The 18,666-nt window shown below is 34.1% G+C and overlaps 4 protein-coding genes and 1 long non-coding RNA gene across 5 annotated transcripts in view; 1 reads left to right on the top strand and 4 right to left on the bottom strand.

Annotated features, from left to right (window-relative positions):
* LOC104755984 (putative invertase inhibitor) lies at positions 2,713-3,395 on the bottom strand. Its single transcript, XM_010478475.1, has one exon. It carries the CDS (start codon positions 3,343-3,345, stop codon positions 2,815-2,817), a length of 531 nt encoding a protein of 176 aa, XP_010476777.1. The 5' UTR covers positions 3,346-3,395; the 3' UTR covers positions 2,713-2,814.
* On the bottom strand, positions 7,179-8,328 carry LOC104755983. The gene is made up of 3 exons (XR_762261.2): positions 8,042-8,328; positions 7,824-7,909; positions 7,179-7,412 (listed from the first exon to the last, which is right to left on the bottom strand). It is a non-coding gene; the product is annotated as an uncharacterized LOC104755983 (long non-coding RNA).
* LOC104755982 (B3 domain-containing protein At1g16640-like) lies at positions 11,152-12,184 on the bottom strand. The gene is made up of 2 exons (XM_010478474.2): positions 11,931-12,184; positions 11,152-11,631 (listed from the first exon to the last, which is right to left on the bottom strand). Exons 1-2 carry the CDS (start codon positions 12,000-12,002, stop codon positions 11,293-11,295), a joined length of 411 nt encoding a protein of 136 aa, XP_010476776.1. The 5' UTR covers positions 12,003-12,184; the 3' UTR covers positions 11,152-11,292.
* LOC104755981 lies at positions 14,121-16,960 on the top strand. Its single transcript, XM_010478472.1, has one exon. It carries the CDS (start codon positions 14,250-14,252, stop codon positions 16,743-16,745), a length of 2,496 nt encoding a protein of 831 aa, XP_010476774.1. The 5' UTR covers positions 14,121-14,249; the 3' UTR covers positions 16,746-16,960.
* LOC104759251 overlaps positions 17,110-18,666 on the bottom strand; it is a 5,839-nt gene continuing 4,282 nt past the window's right edge. The window contains exon 6 of the mRNA XM_019238867.1: positions 17,110-18,664. Coding sequence (XP_019094412.1) covers positions 17,485-18,664 — 1,180 coding nt within the window. The 3' untranslated portion in view covers positions 17,110-17,484. The remainder of the gene's footprint in view (positions 18,665-18,666) is intronic.

Raw genomic sequence — 18,666 nt, 5'->3', positions numbered from 1 at the left:
AATTTCCCGCCAAAAAAATTTCCCGCCAAAATCGAAAATTTTTCCCGAAAAAATTATTTTTTCCCGCCAAAAAAAAAAATTTTCCCGCCAAAATCGAAAAATTTTCCCGCCAAAAATATTGAAATTTATACCTTTTAAAAACCTTGTAAATGCTTTTAAAAAACTTTTAAAAGCGTTTACAAGGTTTTTAAAAGGTTTTTAAACACATTGTAAACGCTTTTAAAAACCTTGTAAATGCTTTTAAAAAGCTTGTAAATGCTTTAAAAGGTTTTTAAACACCTTGTAAACGCTTTTAAAAACTTTTTAAAAGCATTTAAAAGGTGTTTAAAAACCTTTTAAAAATTTTATAAAAACTTTTACAAGGTTTTTAAAAACATTGTAAAAGGGTTTAGAAGGTATTTAAAAACCTTTTAAAAACCATTTGAAAATCTTTTAAAAACCTTTTAAAAACCTTTTAAAACCTTTTAAAAACCTTTTAAAAATCTTGTAAAAGCGTTTACAAGTTGTTTAAAAAACCTTTTAAAACTCTTTAAAAAATCTTGTAAAAGCCTTTACAAGGTGTTTATAAGGTAGAAACCTTATAAAACCTTTTAAAAACCTTGTAAATTTTTTTTGGCGGGAAAATTTTTGGCGGGAAAATTTTTTTTTTCAAAATTTTTTATCAAAAGTTTTTTGATAAAAAAAATTTTGGCGGGAAAATTTTTTTGAAAAATTTTTGGCGGGAAAATATGTCGGAAATGTTTTGGCGGGAAAATTTTGTTTTTCTTTTTATTGAATAAAATAATTTTCATCTAAGGGTAAAATGGTCATTAAAAATTAAAAGAGGGCATAAATAAAAATGGCCAGAAAAGAAGGTATTTTTGAAAAGGGGTATATCAAAAGGGGCATTTTTAACAAATTCTCTACTATAAATTTGTTTCAGTAATAATGTTATTATAAGAACTATAACCAAAAAATAATTCTATTCCAAAATTTAGAATGGGTATGAGTTTTAGTTATGTCATTGTATTTATAAAAATTTAAATATGAATATAAAATTGAAGTGAAACATTAGTTTCTAAGAAACATATACCATAAAGATTTATTATGGTATATCTCATAAGGTATATTATCAACTGGAGCTACAATTTTATAACATGATATAAAACATATATAACAAATATAAGATATATATATTATCAAATACTTTTAACCCAAAATATTGGCAAAAACAACATATTTAGGGGATTGGTTTGAGATTTTAAGAGAATTTTAATGACTTTAAATAAAATCATGGAAAGTAGAACATTGAGGATTCTAAGGGATTGTTTAGAAAGTTTTTAAAAATCTTGCTGATTTATTTTTCCTAATCTTGTAAAATCTCTCATAAAATCTTGTAAAATATTTCTCAAAAAATATTGCACAATATTCTTTCATTGTTGTATTGTCGAAACATAAGTTGTTGGTTTTCTTTTTCTATCTAATAAAAGACAAAAAAAAATCTCTATTTATTTCTGGGTTGATCACGATCAAATCTGATTGTGATACAAAGTTCAAATCATTTTTAATACTCTGTTTCAGAAACTCCAGTTTTGAACATTATTGATATGAGAAACTGAAATTGTATTACAGATTTTTGTGTCAATAGCTGAGTTACCAAGTCTTCCACAATCAAGCTTGAGGCTTGAAAAGTTGATGATTTGGATACAACAATGGTAACAGTTTCCATTGACAATGAAACATTCTGAAACCCAAACCAACGAGAAATTAGACCAAATTCACTCTAATTCCCAATATAAACTCTAATATTTCATAATTTTTCGAGACACGGGCATTACATTCCGTATCCAGAATCTGATCGATTTCAAACTGTTTCTCTTTAGAAACTTTGTCACAGTCTCCATGGAATCAGACTCCATTGTAATAATGTTTCTTATTTTTCCCAACGCCAAAAGGGCAATTGACCATCAATTTCAATTCGAAAAGAGAGTCTGAGGAATTGGTTAACTGAAACAGTTTGGTCAAATCAAACAACAGATTTGGATAACAGAGACTCTGAGGAATTGAACAGACAAAGGGGGGGAGGGGGGGAGAGAGAGAGACGTAGATGAGGAGAAGAAGGAAACTCATAAATTCCGTCGTCGTTGTTTTCTTTTGGAATAAGTCGATAAATTTGCATAAGACAATAAATTTGTTGGATTTAGTTAATGTAGCCCATTAACCATTTACTACAAACATAACACACAGCCCATTAACTATTTAAACATCGGATAAATGAAAGAGAGAAAAAAACAGAAATAGAATTCATAAATGCCATGTGGCAAACAGTAAGAGCTTTCTTAGAAGTGGAAGCATACTTTATTATATAAGATATATAAAAAATATTTTTATTATTGTTGAAAATATTATAAGAAACATATTAATAAAGAATTTTTTTAACTAAAACTGGTTTATAAATTAACAGATTAATAAAGAAGTTTCACTTGTTAATTTAAATTAATATTGCCTTCAAAATTAATAAATTGAATGACATATATTTTTGCAGCCTTCTTCAATATATTAAATAAGATTATATAATATATTTTAATATTTTCTTACATAATTAAAATCACATATTAAGTTTAAATTCAATAAATAGATTTTTTTTTTTACGTTTTAAAATCAATATGTCAATGTGTTACCAAAAAAAAAATCAATATGTCAATGTTGCCGGCAAAAATAAAAACCCAGACATGTAAAGCGAAATTTTATTTCCATTAAGATAAAGTTTCTTTCCTCTCAACTTTACATGGTAATCATTAATCGATGTTTAATTGGTAAAACACTTCGACAAATTCAAATTAGCATATTATTAAAAGCAAAAGGAATCAAAATCTTCTGAAACAAAATATTGTTCTCGTTACTAACAGGAGAATTCTGTTTATTTCTTTCCTTGATACCTTCCTCGCAATTGCCTGGTACATCCAAAGCAATACCAAAATCACTATTAGCGCTTTCATAATCTTTCGATCGAAAGCTCGCTAAAGCAGTGTGTAACGAATCATTAGCATCGCCATAAAACTCAACGCAATCGCGTAGCTCTGCTTCAATACTTCTATATCCCTTGCCCTTGAGGATATGTTCAACGATTCTTTTAACGTTTATAGCTTGTGCTTCAGCGTTCTTCGTCGACGCTAGGATCAAACCTTCGAGGGTGGTTGCGGTTTTGCTTTGTGGATCTTGTGTAAGAGAATCGACGCAGAACTTGTATATCAAGTTCGAATCTTTCATGGCTGCTTTCTTACAAGAATCTTGAATGAGAGTTTGAGCAAATGCAAAACCGTTCAAGAGAAGAGAGAACATAACCAATGAAACTAAGAATTTCATCTCTTATTATTTTATTTTTCTTTGGAGGAAGTAGAGAAAATAAGAATTGATTGATGAAGAATATGTTCACTTTGTGTTGCAATTTATAGTAAAAATGAACATAGAAGTTTATGGTAAGACTCTTTGACTATGTACAATGGATGTGTTGAATCATTAATTCAATAGTTGAACTCATTTAATGAAGGGGTTGAAAATGAAAAAAAAAAAACTATGTTGAATAACAAAAGTTGGGACCACTAGAACACATGGTGCATTATTATTGGTGGTTAAAGTTCTTTATAATTTTAATTCATTCTAACTATTTGACATCAATTATTTGATAGTAATCAAAGTTTTATTTTATTTTGCTTTACATAAAAATTTATTATTTTCATACTTTATAAATAGAGACTTTTTTTCATTTCATTTGACCATATAAATGTTTTTTCTTTTACTATATTTTCTATTAACCTCCAATTTTATTTATTTTAGTAATGAATGATTCTTCTCCTTATTACTTACAAAACAAAAAAATTCATAATAATATTATTAGTTTAAGAAAGATTTGTTAATTCTTTTGTTAATATATTTTCAATTAATAATTCTTATTTATATGTAATTATAAAAACATAATACAAAATAAACATATAGAATAAAAGTAATGGAGCAATGTGTTGAATTTTATTAAACAAAACCATTATAGATGATAAAATTGTATGAACGTTGAATTATTAGGTAAAGGAAAAATAAGATGATGTGGAGTGGTAAAAAGTGAAAAAGATGGTACTGAAAAACAAAATTAATGTATATATCCTCAATTCTTCATTAGACAACCCTTAATGGGTATTTTAACTTTAGAATAATATTAGTTTAATTTAAGAACTACACTAACTATGTATGTATTAATTTTTCTCACTCCACTGGTGAACCTTAAAATGAGTGTCTTAAAAATTTAAAACTAATTATTTATATAAAATGTGTTTTTCTAGTATAAATTATAATGTAACAAATGTTAATTAAAATTTATATTAAATGAAAATATAAATATAAATTATAATTTTAGTACATTTTATAAAAACATAATATATTACATGATAAATGGGAAACTCACAATCTGAAGGCTTGCCAAAGCTTTAATGGAAAAACTCCTAATCTTGGATTGGATTTCTTCCTCATGTGGCATGTACTATGATGCATCCAAAACCTGACCACAAGAAACAAACAAGTTACATAAGAATCACGGCAGAAATATTCTTGACAAAGTCTACAGTCACAAGACTCACAACAAGTGCAAGTGTGAGCTGAATGCTTGGTCACAGTTCAATAAAGTGAAGTACACAAGTGAAGAAAACACTGGAGTCATTTAATTCAGATAACCACACTTCGGCTAGGCAGCGTGTGGAGTCTTGGATGCAAGATGGCTCCAATCTGACAGATGTGGCACACATACATCATCAGATGATCTATACAATTAACTACAACTTCCTACGAATGTAGTTACATGTTCTCTGACAACATACTTCAATGATGCAAGGCAAGCAACAACAAACAACAATGCCAATGAAACATAAAACATTGCTTTTAGCCAAATTCATATCACATAAAACAAAACATTTACATCACAATCATTGAAGTTAAACCAATATACTTGTTGTTTTTGTTCTCTATTTGTCATAGCTCCAAGTAAGCTATCCAGAGAAAGTAGTATATTCTTACAAAACAATATCAAGTAAGCAATCTAGATAAGAATCTTGACTAGTGATATTGATCGCATCCATGCTTAATAGCCTGCCCAAGAAGAATCCCAAAATTTACCAGAGGTGATAGGCAAGTGTATTTCTGAGAAAAATTCAAAAATGTATTGAAGAAGGCTTAAAAACATAATCTGAATCTCCCAAGCCTTTTTTAACTCTACTTGACCAATGAAGTTATCAAACAGTGCTTCTGAATCATAAAAAAATCGATTAATCAAGTTTACCTTTTTCAATAATCTGATGTTGAATCATTACATGCATTGTGGTGATAGCACCTGAGAGATTACAGAATGGACTCCTGCAATCTCTACTCACGCTTATCAAGTTCACATCTTTCACCGTATTTCGCCTGTTCTCCTTATCTGCTCATCATCATACAACCGAGCAAAACCATAACTATGGAGGAAGAGGGAAAGATTTAAGTAGTATATTAAAAAACTAATTATCTATCTTCATATTTTTTAAGTATATTTTTATATCATCTTTACGGGTCGGGTCAACATTGAAATATATAACCCAAACTAGTAAAACAAGTATATTGAAGCTCCTAAAGTCATCCACCTCATCAATATCCTATGGAAATGATTCATTAATTATATTAGTTTTTATATATATGGTCATTCATCAATATCCTAATATTTTTAATTTCTATCATTGAAGATAAATATGGATTAATAAATATCATACTATTCATCTAGATTATAATCATTTAATCCGAAATTATAACTTTATACCAAAATTATTTAAAAATAAATTTTAATAACATATATTAAAATTTAATAAAATTAGACAGTTATTTTTAATAAAATGTACATACTTATAAATCTTTCAAATTGAACACCTATTTATTTAATAACTGATAATGTAATTTTCTGCAAATACAATAATATATATATAAACAACGAATATCATTTTACAATTATATATAAAAATATACAAAATATTATCATGTGGCGTATCACAAAGTCAATCCTAGTATTATTATTTATTAGTAAAAAGCGGAATCGATCCCTGGTATGTTTACACAAAAATTCTACAATTGGACTTACCACAGGCCACTGCACTAAAGTCAATTCACGTCAATTCTAGTATTTTATAAAGTGCTAAATATTTACACGAAAATTTGGGTATTTACCCGAAAACTCGAGAATTTACCCGAATATCATTTACAATTATATATAAAAATATACAAAATATTATCATGGTGTATCACAGGGTCAATTAGTATTTTATAAAGTGCTAAATGTTTAAAATATGCCACTAAAAAAGTTAAGGATTGATGATAATTGATGAGTTAGTTTCTTATTGGCCAAACAAAGTATCTGGTTGACGGGTTATTAGAAGGTTTGTTTGTCTCGCGAATGAGTTGGGGCCATATTATAGTTATAATTGGGCTTTTAAGTGTTTCTGCAAAGAGAGGAAGAAGAAAGATTAGGGCAAGTCAACAAAACAGTGACACACTTAGTCAAAACTCGGATGAGACATAACTTGGGTTCATGGAAAAATCGATTGTGATTTAATTTGGGGATTCGACTAGGGTGATTCTTTCACAATAACAAAGTGTTATTGAAAATGTTTGAACATTTTATGCCATTGTGAAAAATCTGTTTACAGTTATTATTTTTTAAGTACCGTGTGAAAAATCTGTCATACTTATTTAGTTATCTGTATGCTAATAACGTTTTTGTGTTTGGTGTTAAAGAAATACAAAAAACATTTTTCTAATCATTATATTTGTAAAAATGCAGTTATTTGTCAATTTCAATTTAGTCTTTTAGACGTTATTACTTCAGCCAAATATATGGTTTGGATTTAAGTCCAAAAATGCAATTTCGTACGTATCCCTCTTGTATTATGCAATATATATATATATATATATATATATAAATATTTTCTATTATCCCTAATAATATATATATTTAGAGAGATTCAAATATATGAAACTAGTATTGGACCCCGTACTTCGTACGGGAACAAAGTAGTTTTAAGATCAAGTTGTGAAAAATCAAACATAGAATACTCTTAATACTTCAAATATGACTTAAATTATGAGCCTCGAAAGTCTAGAGTAAGATATATGCAACAATGAAAATTTCAAAAAAAATAATAGCAATAGTTCATCATTGTTATATATGAAGTAAATCCCATTAACACTAACTCATTTTTCCCAGCAAAATACAATACTCATGTTTGGAGGATAAAAGTTTGAATTTTGTTTCCTCCTCTTGTAATATTTTGATGCTGTTGTTCTCGTTTTGATACACCTTAGCAAGGAAATCATTTCTCCATCCACATTGTTGTAATGGCTGAAAGTCTGAAACTAATAATCAACACCTGCAAGAAAGAAACTTTTAGTTAAGATGGGTGAGATGAGAGAGATAGGTTATAGAAATGAGAAACAGAGTATATGAAAATCAGAGTCATATCTAGAAGTAGTTAGATTACGCAAATACTGAATGAAAAACAAAAACAAATCAAAATCAAGTAATCTACTAATATAATTACAAAGATATTACAAAGTTAACACATGGGCTCTACAGATCCTTGAAAAAACAGATTTTAAATCTTCATTATAAGTCACCTAGCAATTATTTTAGGGAAACATATCAGTTTTAAAATAGAAAACTACACACATTATGAATATATATATCTTTCAATCAGCAAATATTCTACATGATCTAATATTCAAATAAGCATTTGAATAACACACAAAAGATTGAGACTGGAAGTAGTAAGAGCTCTTACGTTCATCAGGTTCACGAACTCTCTTTACTTTTCATTCATGTATTTCTCGTTACCAAATACCCGATGCATCGTGGTAGTACTCATACCTATCACAAATAAATCAAACAATGCTTAGATTTGTCCACTTGAATAAGATCTCAACTGAATTCAAAGATTCACAAACCATAATTATCATATTTGTAGTAGCAGAATTCAAAGATTCACAAACCATAAATTACCATCAGCATTTTTAACTAGACTCATGTGAAACCAGAGAGAATAAATATGCGAGAGAAAATACATTTGAATAAAGAGTAGTGAAAAACTTGGATGGACTTGTTTGATAGATTTGTCAAATATAACTGTAGTTTATATAGCAAACAGGAGATGAAAAAAAATGATGTAGATGAGAGGAATACAAAGAAAGATTATGAAGAACCCGAATTTGGATTTTAAATAGAAGATGGATCGGTTGTAAATTACGCTGAAAGTGGAGGTGTTTAGTGGGAGTAAAATTAGGGATATAGTTATTTACAGCTTTTGTCAGTAAAAAAAAACTGTAAAATACAGAGAAACAATAGAAAGCCTATTTATTGTAATTGTTTTTATTTGATTTTTTTTCTTAAACTAAATATAAATTAAAATATGATTTGTCAAACTTTTATTGGACAGATGACTTGTACTTTATAGGATAAAAGATTAGTGGAAAACATCATCGAACAGAAAACTTTTAGCAAATCATATCGATTTATCTACAAAAGAATACTTAGCGTAATGAAGTTTACTTGTTGTGTGTGACTATGAATGATTCGATGGAAATTAGTTGATTTTGTCGACTTATTTTTCTTCTTCTTTTCATACTTTGATTAATTAAGCTTTTAACTTGCACGAATGGTTCTCTTGTAAGAACGGAATCCTTGAATTCAAATTAGTTAATTATAAAAAGACAAAAAAAAGATTCCATGTTTTGATGAGATTAGTGGTTTTGATTCAAATTAGTTACGTACTACTGTACGTAACTAATAAAGAGTAACAACGTAGTCTACGTTTAAGAAATACGATTATTATGTTGCGCTATAGGCGAGGAAAAAAGAAAAAAAAACGCATTCTCTCAAAGGCACTAATATCGAGGAACCAACCCCAAAAATCTTCTCTGACGCCGGTGTAGCCTTTGCTCACCGGCGTCGGGAGCTCTCTACTTCTGCCCTCTGTTTTGCTATTGCTCCTTTTGGTTCTCTTTTTTTCTCCCCGTTTAATTTTTTGTTTTGGTTACAAAATCCCCCAATCCCCTCAGATCCCGGCGAGATATCCAAAGACAGCGTTAAAAGACGCAGGAGGCTTCCGGTGAACCCCCTCTCCTTTTCTCTGAATACTTCAACCGGCAGAAAGGATCCACAAACAACCAACATGCGGAACTTCAGATCTGGATGCCCGCTCCTCCCTGGAAAAGCCTATTCTGAGGCACCGAGGTCAGCAGACGAGATCCTCGTTGGACCATCTGTTTCACCCCACCCGGTGGAGACGCCGACGGCACACGGCGTTTCCTTCTACAGGCGAAGCTGTCATCCTCCCATCTATGGAGTGTTTTTGTGGTCCCATGTCCCAGTCACTTACCCTCCCTCCGGTTTGCTTGTGTTGAAACCTTGTCCACCTGAGATGTTCTCTATCTTGCAAATCTACTCACCATCTCCGGACAACCGCCGCCGCATGCACACTCCAGCTAGGTCAACCATCAAGGAAAACAATTTTCTTCTGGTGGGCCTTGGCTCTTTTAACGGCCCATTAACATTTAACCAAACCAAGGCCACAAATAAAAAGTCCAAGTTAATTCTTTATGAACCTTTACTCAAGCCCGGCTCATTGCTCCCTCATTTGGATTGTAACAGAAGCTGCTTACTCTGCATATCGATAGTTATGAGTTGGGTTTGTGTAGATCTTTTTCAACCCCTGGTTCAAAGCGTTTTATCCATGATAATCACTCTTCACCTAAGCTCTAGGCTTCTTGGAAAATTGCTTCTGGTATCAGACCAAATCTATGGGGTGAGGAAGGACGGCATTATGACCACGCCTCCACGGAGCGGTGGTTACCGACACCTCCTCAATCCCCTGCTTCCATATCCCGAGTTCACTAAGCCTTACCGTGTTCCATCTGGCTTTATCCGGGAAGGAATCTATACTTTGATGGCCCCAATTCCAACCTGTTTCAGTCCCAGGTACGGTTACTTAAATCTCTTGTTGCCATCAATCGCTAGCCAATGGTTTGATCAAGATTACGAACTCTATGATTGCCATGTGAGTAGTAATTCATCATTGTTGCTTTGGTGTCACGTATCTTTGAGAATCCTGGTAATAACAACCCTTTTGGTCCCGATCTGTGAACCCTTTTGCTTGTATTTCTATGGTTATTGGATCATGTTTCCAAGTCGTCCGAGTTATGGTTATGGCTTTGGTCGTTTCAAGGTCACTTCATACCATCCGGCATTTATACCAAAGATCCTCAAGCAGCAGAGCATCCCAAACCCTGCTCGAAACCCTGTTAAGCTTCTACCTCGTGTAGACCTTCTCAAACCGGTGAGAAGTTGCAGTCTTGACCCCTTCACTAACGCCAAAATGTCTCATGACTATGGCTATTTCTCATCCACTGATTTATTCATGGAAGAGTCTATCGACAGTCTTGACCTCACATGTACCAAGCTCCTTCAAGAACTTGGCTCAAAGCTCTCAAGAACTTACTGCCGATTAATCCTATCTTTACTGTATCTCATTTGTATTGTGGCATTGGGGAATGCCTTTCCATCTTGTCTTCTAAATTATGCTTGTATGAACCTTACCTCTATTGAGTAAATGAATGCAAGTTGTTTGACAAAAAAAAAAAAAAAGTGTTCCGCTATAGGCCTCGATAAAAAAAACCGGAAAAAAAATCAGAACCAAAACCGATTCAAGAAATAGACCCAAATCCGAACACGAAAGTTTGGATTTATCCTATTGAGTCCTATACTCCTCTATTCAAAAATCCGAGTCTGAACTCGAACCTCAAATTATCAAAAACAAAAATACATAGTAATAATTTAGGATGTGAATACTAGATACCACAACTTGAGCAGAGCACACACCGTCACAAAAACGCACCGTTTACAAGGATGGATGGATGGATGGTCAACAATGGTGGGAGACTCGACTCGGAAACCTCTGCACAATGGAGAGACTTCCCTAGAGAGTTTCTTTATAAAAACGAAGTCGTATCAAGAAGGTATACGTAGATGAAAAAGACAGAAGGGCAACAGCGAGCCGTGTCTTCCATAACTGAGAATATCTATATATATAGATTCTAAACACATAATGTAGAAGATAACAAAAGAGTATTCATGAGACTTAAAAGTTAAAACTAAACATCCGTTACATAAATCCATATATAAAAACTGACTACTATAACTTAAAAGCAATATTTGGTTTCCCCCTTCATGGATGGATGTAGACACAAACTTTTAGTTTACTTTTGTTTTTGTTCTTCTTCTTCTTCTTCATCATTTTCACCGGTTTCATAGTCATCAACATCTACAACGACTTGAGGGAAGGCTCTGAATTCGCTACACATGTCATGACCAAATATGACAACATAAAAGGTCCTATCGGAGTCATAGATGAAGTTCAAGTACTTGCCATCTTCGAGATTGTTATCTCTTACAAAATTCTCCCAACCAAGCGTTAGCAACACTTTCTCTCCTCTTTTCTTCATTCTAACCGTCCAACATCTCCCACTATAGTCTAGGAGGTCCACCGTAATTGGCAATGGATCTGGGAAGTATTCGTTAAATCCCAATGGAATCGCCTAAAATCAAACACAGAACAGAAAAACAAAACAACTCTTAGGAAGGAGACAAGACCAGCAAGGCAGAAACAAGAAGCTCTAGGCTGTTTGAGATCTGAGTATTATTGGTGTTTACACTACCAAAGAGATGTTTGGTTTCAGCAGCTAGAGCAAAAGTAATTCAGTTTAAATCTTGCAAGATTCAGTAAAGACAGTCTATAACATATTGAATCAACACAAAAGGCAAATGAAAGATTTATAACAAATACACACATCATTATTTTACAAAAGATCGAGAGAAGGAAGGAAGAGATTCTCACAAATGATTTAGATGACTTCTGCGAGATGAAAGCCTTCATAAACCGAACCTCCTCACTAATAAAGGCAGCCATGGAAGAAAAGAGTGAGAGACCAAATGTAGCTACGAGCAAAGTCCAGAGATGGAAGAGAAAGGAACAAAGAGAGATGTGTAGTTTATGGAAAGAGAAGACACTTTTAAAACCAACCCTTTTGTTTGTAATGCACAAACACAGAGAGACAGAGACAGAGACATTGAGCTTTAATGGTGTGACTAATCTCGACTATTCAATTTTCTCACCAACTACTGTATTAAATTTTTTATTTGTAAATAAAAAAGATAGGAAACTTGAATTTGTCGTTTTCTTGAAAAAAGGAATTGATGTCATACTATAAAAACAACAACTTGCAACACCTTTTTGACCAGTCTCAGTGTCTCACACTGCTTTGCTAATTTTACAAGGCCCATCACCGATGAACTCTTATTTAATATTATTATTGGGCCAAATGATACAACCCATTAGCCCAGTAACGAGCCTCGAGCTAGCAACTCAAAAACCCTAGAGTTCTCCGCTATATAAACCTCAGATCTTTAGATTGTACGATTCATAGTTCTCCTCGAAATAGTTTTAGCTCTAGAAATTTCAATATTAAAAAGTTTTTTTTTGGTAAAGCTCGATTCGGTTTTTTTTTTCTTTATCTTGAAAAGTTCTTTGTCGATCTGTAGAAGTATCGTTGGTCTTCTTAAAATTTAAAACTCGATTTTTTTTTTGTTTTTGTCTTTTGTTTTATTTTCAAAAGAAGAAGAGGGGGATGATAATGATGATGAAAGATGATTCCATAGAACAATCCAACTCTGACCATCATTGATGATCATTCCATCATGCACTACCATCTGAATCTTCTTCCCCTCTCCCCTTCACTCTTTTTCGTCTTTTAATGATTTTTTAAAAACTTTTATTTGCTAAGGAAGTGCTTTTTTTTGGATCCTGTTTCGGCATAAACATGTGATAAGATTCGTTCTAATTACTACTACAGAGTACAGACCATTGGTTCTGATTAATTATGTTTGTGATTTCTGTGAATAATCTTTCAGTAGTTTTGGATTACTTCTCGTTTACGCTCATAAGCCGGTAAATACATATATGATTCATAATCCTAAAGATCCAATAAGAAAATTTGATATGAATCATGAAAAAGAAAGGAACCCTTAAGCAATTATTTTACCTTCTGGACAAAAATTAATTCAAAAGATATGATCATAAAAAGAATTTAACATATCCTTAGAAATAAACTAAGGATTCAATAGCAAAATTTGACCTGAATTATTTTTAAAAAATGAAACGCTTTTAGACCCTAAAATTAATTAAAATAAGATTTATGAAATTTCAAAAGATTTACATAACAAAAACAAAACAGAATAAATTGAAATAAGATATCCTTGGAAATAAAAACTAATAATTGCATATATTTGTATGAAATTTCAGACTAATGTGGGATTTGAGATTTACTTACAGCTAGTTTAAATTTGGGATTGACGTCAGAGAAAATGTGAACTATATGGGCCTTAGCAGATAACTGAATTTGTTCCATTTTCAGTCCAAGGCCCAATATATACATAAGACTACAACCATCATAATGGCTACTTGAATGAACTAATTCATCACTTTTATAGGCCCAACGGCTGCTTTTCATATTTGATCCAATTTTTTATTAAAGGTTTCTTAACGGCTCTTTTCTTTTACGAGACCCACAAGGATCAGACGTGTCATCATCGTAGCGGTCAAAATATATCACGTGCTCCACCATTCCCGGCAACAATTGAGAAATTTTACTTTTAAATCAAACCCCCAATATTCTGAGAAATACCATTTTCTTCCAACTATTTCTACATTCTTCACAAAATCCACAAAAATTAGAACAAAAACTAAAAATATGTGCCCTTTTAACCTTATTCAATTAAAATTTTCCAAAGACTACTTAAGTTATGAACTATTAAGAAGCATGGGAGTTTAAAATTTACATTTAAAGTTTATGATAGAAAGACAATAGAGACATCTTTGAAAAAACTTGGGGATGCAATAGACAAATATAAAGACAAGAGGGGGTGAAACAAAAACAAAACAAAAAGTATCTCTGCAGTGACTGACATAAAATAAATAGACGAACTAGCCGTTACGATCTCTCTATCTCTTTAAAAAAAAATTCAAAAGTTTGGGATCTTAAAGCCATTCTCACAATCTTGCAAGATTCTTGATAATTTTTTTCTTTCCTTAAACGAGCGATAAAAAAAAGATCTGAGATTTGTTAACTAAATAATTCCCCAAGTGATTTTTCAAATTATGGCTTCTTCTTCTCCTGCGAAGAACAAGATCTCTGTTTCTGTTTCTTCCTCTTCACCTTCGGTGCCTTCCAGACCAAACCCTAAACCCAGAAACTCCGAAACCGGAGACCTGATGCGCCGGAGTTTTCGTGGCAACCCATTCTCGACAGATTCGTCCCGGAGAAACTCTCTTGGTAAAGAATGCAGCAGCAATCTTGTTGAGTTCGGAGATAAAGAGAACGACAAGGATCTAATCTCCTCCAATGTGGTGGTCAACAAAAGTCTCAAAGTTTCCAAGCATTTCATGTCACCGACGATTTCAGCCGTTTCTAAGATCAACCCATCGCCGAGGAAGAAGATCTTGTCTGAGAAAAACGAAGTGTCTCGATCCTTCGACAAAACCCATCATCAGATGAAGTCATCATCTTCTGTCTCGTTTTCTGATGTAATAAGTATCATTGGGGACGAGATTCGTATCGATGAAAAGGAGCAGCTTGATGTAAAGGAATCGTATGATGATATTACTGTTACTGATCTCGATGAGAATCTTGAGAACAAGAGCGATGATGGTTCAAGCTTCAAGATCAGCCCTGTTCCTCCTCCTTGTGTTCCATACACGTTCCCTGTGTTTGAGTCTTATGAAGTTGATCCAATGGTGGTGGCACCTTATGATCCGAAGAAGAATTACTTGTCACCGAGGCCTCAGTTTCTTCATTATAAACCGAATCCAAGAATTGAGCATCGTTTCGATGAGTTCAAGCAGCTAGAGGAGCTTTTCAGCTCTTCTTCTGAGACTGATTTGTCAGCAGAGGATAGCCAACAAGAAGATGAAGTTGATTCTCAAGAAGTTGTAGTAGAAGCAGTAGAGGAAGAGGCAGAGGAGATTCTAGATGTGGATGGTGAAGTAGTAGAAGAAGATGTGGTGTGTGAAAGCGTTGAAGAAGAAACTCACCAGGTTTCAAAACAGTCTCGTTTCAAGATGTCAAAGCTGCTTGGTTGGATTATGGTTCTTGGTGTGGCGTATGTGTTGTTGGTTTCTTCGGTGGCATTTACTCAACCAAGCCTCATTGAAGGTTCGCCTTTCTATCAGTTCCACATCCCACCAGAGATTGTAATGTCTGCAAGCGAGAGCTTTGAGCAGTTGGGTGAAAAGGTGAGGATGTGCGCAGAATCATCTCTTGTGTATATTGATAAGCTGATCTCAAGTCTACGAGAGGAAGAGGGACATGGTGGTCCTTTTCAGTTTCATAATTTGACAAATCTTCTGGAAGATGAAAGTTTGTCTGATTCTGTTTTCCAGACAACTGGTGGTGAAATCAGTGTTGATGGGTTCTTAGTGGGTAGCCAAGACTGGAGTTTAGAAATGGATATGAAAGAAGAGAATGTTGGTCATCAGGAACCTGAAGAAGAACCGGAGAACATTGGTGAAATCAGTCTTGAAGCTGTCTACGAAGAGGGTGGTAATGAAGTCGAGCAGGAGAGTGAGGTAAACTCAGAACTGGTTAATGAATTTGATGAGCAGGCTGAGATCAAGATAGCCACAGATATAGAGGTGAATGGAGGTGAAATATATTCAGAACCTCTTTCTGAAGAAGGAAATGGTAGGCAGGAAACTGATGTTGTTGAAGGGCAGAGAGATTATGAAGAAAATGACCAGAAGAACATAGAGGAAGGTCATGAATCTGAGACTGTATTTTCCCAAAACGATGAGAAGAACATGGAAGAATCTGAATCCAACGCACACCAGCAGCTTGATGATGTCGAGTCTGGTACAATCAGTGGTCATCAGCAAAAAGAAACAGAAGTAGGCAATGCTGAAACTGTATCAGAAGAAGAAGGTGTTGGGGAAGTTAGCCTCGGTGTTTCAGAAGAAGCTACAGATGTAGAACATGATGGTAATGAAGTAGAAGTAGAGAGTGGGTTTGGTGAGGCTGTTAATGATGCAGGTTCGGAGGGAATTGTGTTGAGTAATCAGAAGAAAATGGTTGTTGTGATTTCGACTGTGTTGGTTCTACTTGCAGCAGCAGCAGCAGCTGGTTTCTTATTAGCCAAGAAGAAGACAAAACCAGTGAAGATGCAACAACGTGAAGATTGTGAACCAACAACAGTCTCTGCAACTGAAGTTGAGCATGTGCCAGTAGAGAATCTGATCAAAGAAAGGCTTTCTTCACTTAATTTCAAGGAAGAAGAAGTTGGTGATGATAGAGAAAGAGAGGTATCGTCATTACCTTCTGAGATGAGCTTCAGTTTCAGTAAGAACAAATCATTACACAGCTGCAGCAACAACAGAGATGATCTTAAAGAATATCAAAGCGGAGGAGGAGGCAAGAAGAGTAATGATAGCGGCGAATCCATGGCTTCCTCGGCATCAGAATACTCCATAGGCACTGTTTCATACGGGAGTTTCACAACATACGAGAAGATACAAAAGAGAAGTGGTCACAAAGAGAAAGAGATGGTGACACCTGTGAGGCGTTCAAGCAGGATCAGGAACCATCAACATTCTGGACAATGAGTTAGAGTTAGCTTTTGACTTTATGAACTACTGATTTGTAGGAAGCTTTTCCATCTCACTGAAGCTCTTAAGTAGTGTGTTGCTTCCTTGGTAATCTTTGCTTTTAGTTTTGATTTTCTCCTTTGAAGTTTCTGGCTTTATTATTTGTCCGAGACATTGTACTCCATGATCAACCTTTTCCTCTAGTTATAATAATATTGTTCATCTTTTCTGAATTCTCTTCTCGTATATTGCTAAACGGTGGACACTTTAATACACCATAATAATAAAAAGCTTTGCAAGTATAGGTATAATTAACCTTAATGGCTTTGATGTTGTTTAGTGACCAGATTCAATCTAAGATTCTTTGTTTTGACGAAACATGAAGACAACACTCATAGCAAAACATTTATTATACCCTATATCGTTTAGGAACCAGTTGAATAACAAAAGAGAAACACTCAAAACACAAGTGAATTTTGATTCCGAGTAAAAAATCGAAACCTTTTGTGAGATAACATGCATACAAAGTAGTAACTGTCATCTTCATTGCCTATCTTATAGATAAAAACAAGCTTCAGATCTTCTCTGTACACTCCAACCCTAACTTCTCTTGCTTCGGTTACATCATCCATGTCGTCACACAAAAATAGAGAATCAAAGAAAGAAGAACCACTAGTGGAAGAAAAAGTAGGATACTATTTCTCAGTTGCTAACTATTTCTGCTCCATGTTGTACTTATAGTTTTTATCCACTATCATCAAGCTATAACTGATTCAATTTTCTGGCTACCAGGCTTCAAGAATTCCATAAGTATTCTCTTTTGCTCATCACTAATGTGCGGGAAACTTGCACGTAGAAGCTCGATAGGCATTTCCCTGACAATAGCTTGTGCAGCAGCGTCAGACATCTCTGTGGCAAAGTGTGGTAAGAATTGCGAATTCAGGTTCTGCATTATACTGTCGTACTTGCTTATGCAGTGTTTCATCAGTAAGTTAAAGAACTCATCAAAGGAAGCACGCCACAGATTCATGCCTGCGTTGTTGTAATTGTTAGCACTGAGGAGCTCGGAAGCTCTATCGAGTGCAGTTTTCAGTATAATAGTAGATTCGTCTCCAACAGGGCTACCCAAAGGACGAAGTGGTGGGTGCTCGGAAGAACAAGAAACTGCTGCTAGACAAGCGCTTACGGGTCCAAGATCCATGGTGTGAATGCATAACGCGACAACTTTTCCAAGTTTGATTGTTGTTTTTGTGGTTTCGGCATCTGATGATCTCACTCCAAACAAAGACCTTAAGTGTCTAAAAATAGCCATGCAGACGATTCGCATTAGATCACTGCCGGGGTAAAGAAGCTGGAGGTACCTTGTAAGTAGCTTCCGACCCTTTCGAAGGGAGGTGATCCTTAGAAAGACAAGATCCTGAGATGCAAGCCCACTGTTTTGCCCGTTTTTACCAAGTGGGTCAACAAGCTGCAGTGACACTGCAAGCCCATCCAACAGAGCTTGCCGCTTTTGCCTCAACTGGTTTCCACCATCCGGGAGTTGATTGAACTCTAAGAACCGGTCAATATCATCTACCTCGAGGAAGAGGTAGAGACCTTCTTCAATAATCACCCTGGCTGCAAGCATTGGTTCTTGTTCAAGGGGCTTGTCTGTATCTTTCTGGTCCAGATTACCAGATTTAGCTGAATTTGGAGGATCCATTTCAAGCAAAGGTCGAGGCCTGCGGATCGAAGAGAAAGGAACTCTACCAAGAGCATCAACCTGAAGATATGCATGGGGCTCATTGTTAGAACGTGCGCGAGATGGAAGGTCTCTTAAATGATTCGGACAGAAATGGTGCTTCAGTTTGGCGCCAGCAGATTTCTTAGCAAGACGCCCCTGGTGGTAATAATCATCTACATAAGGATCATTGCTATGTGTAGCTACAAGCTGCATTCT

Source organism: Camelina sativa, chromosome 17 (assembly GCF_000633955.1).
Source record: "Camelina sativa cultivar DH55 chromosome 17, Cs, whole genome shotgun sequence".
Lineage (NCBI taxonomy): Eukaryota > Viridiplantae > Streptophyta > Magnoliopsida > Brassicales > Brassicaceae > Camelina > Camelina sativa.
Note: the sequence above shows the minus strand (reverse complement) of the source record. Positions and strands in the feature narration are given on the sequence as shown.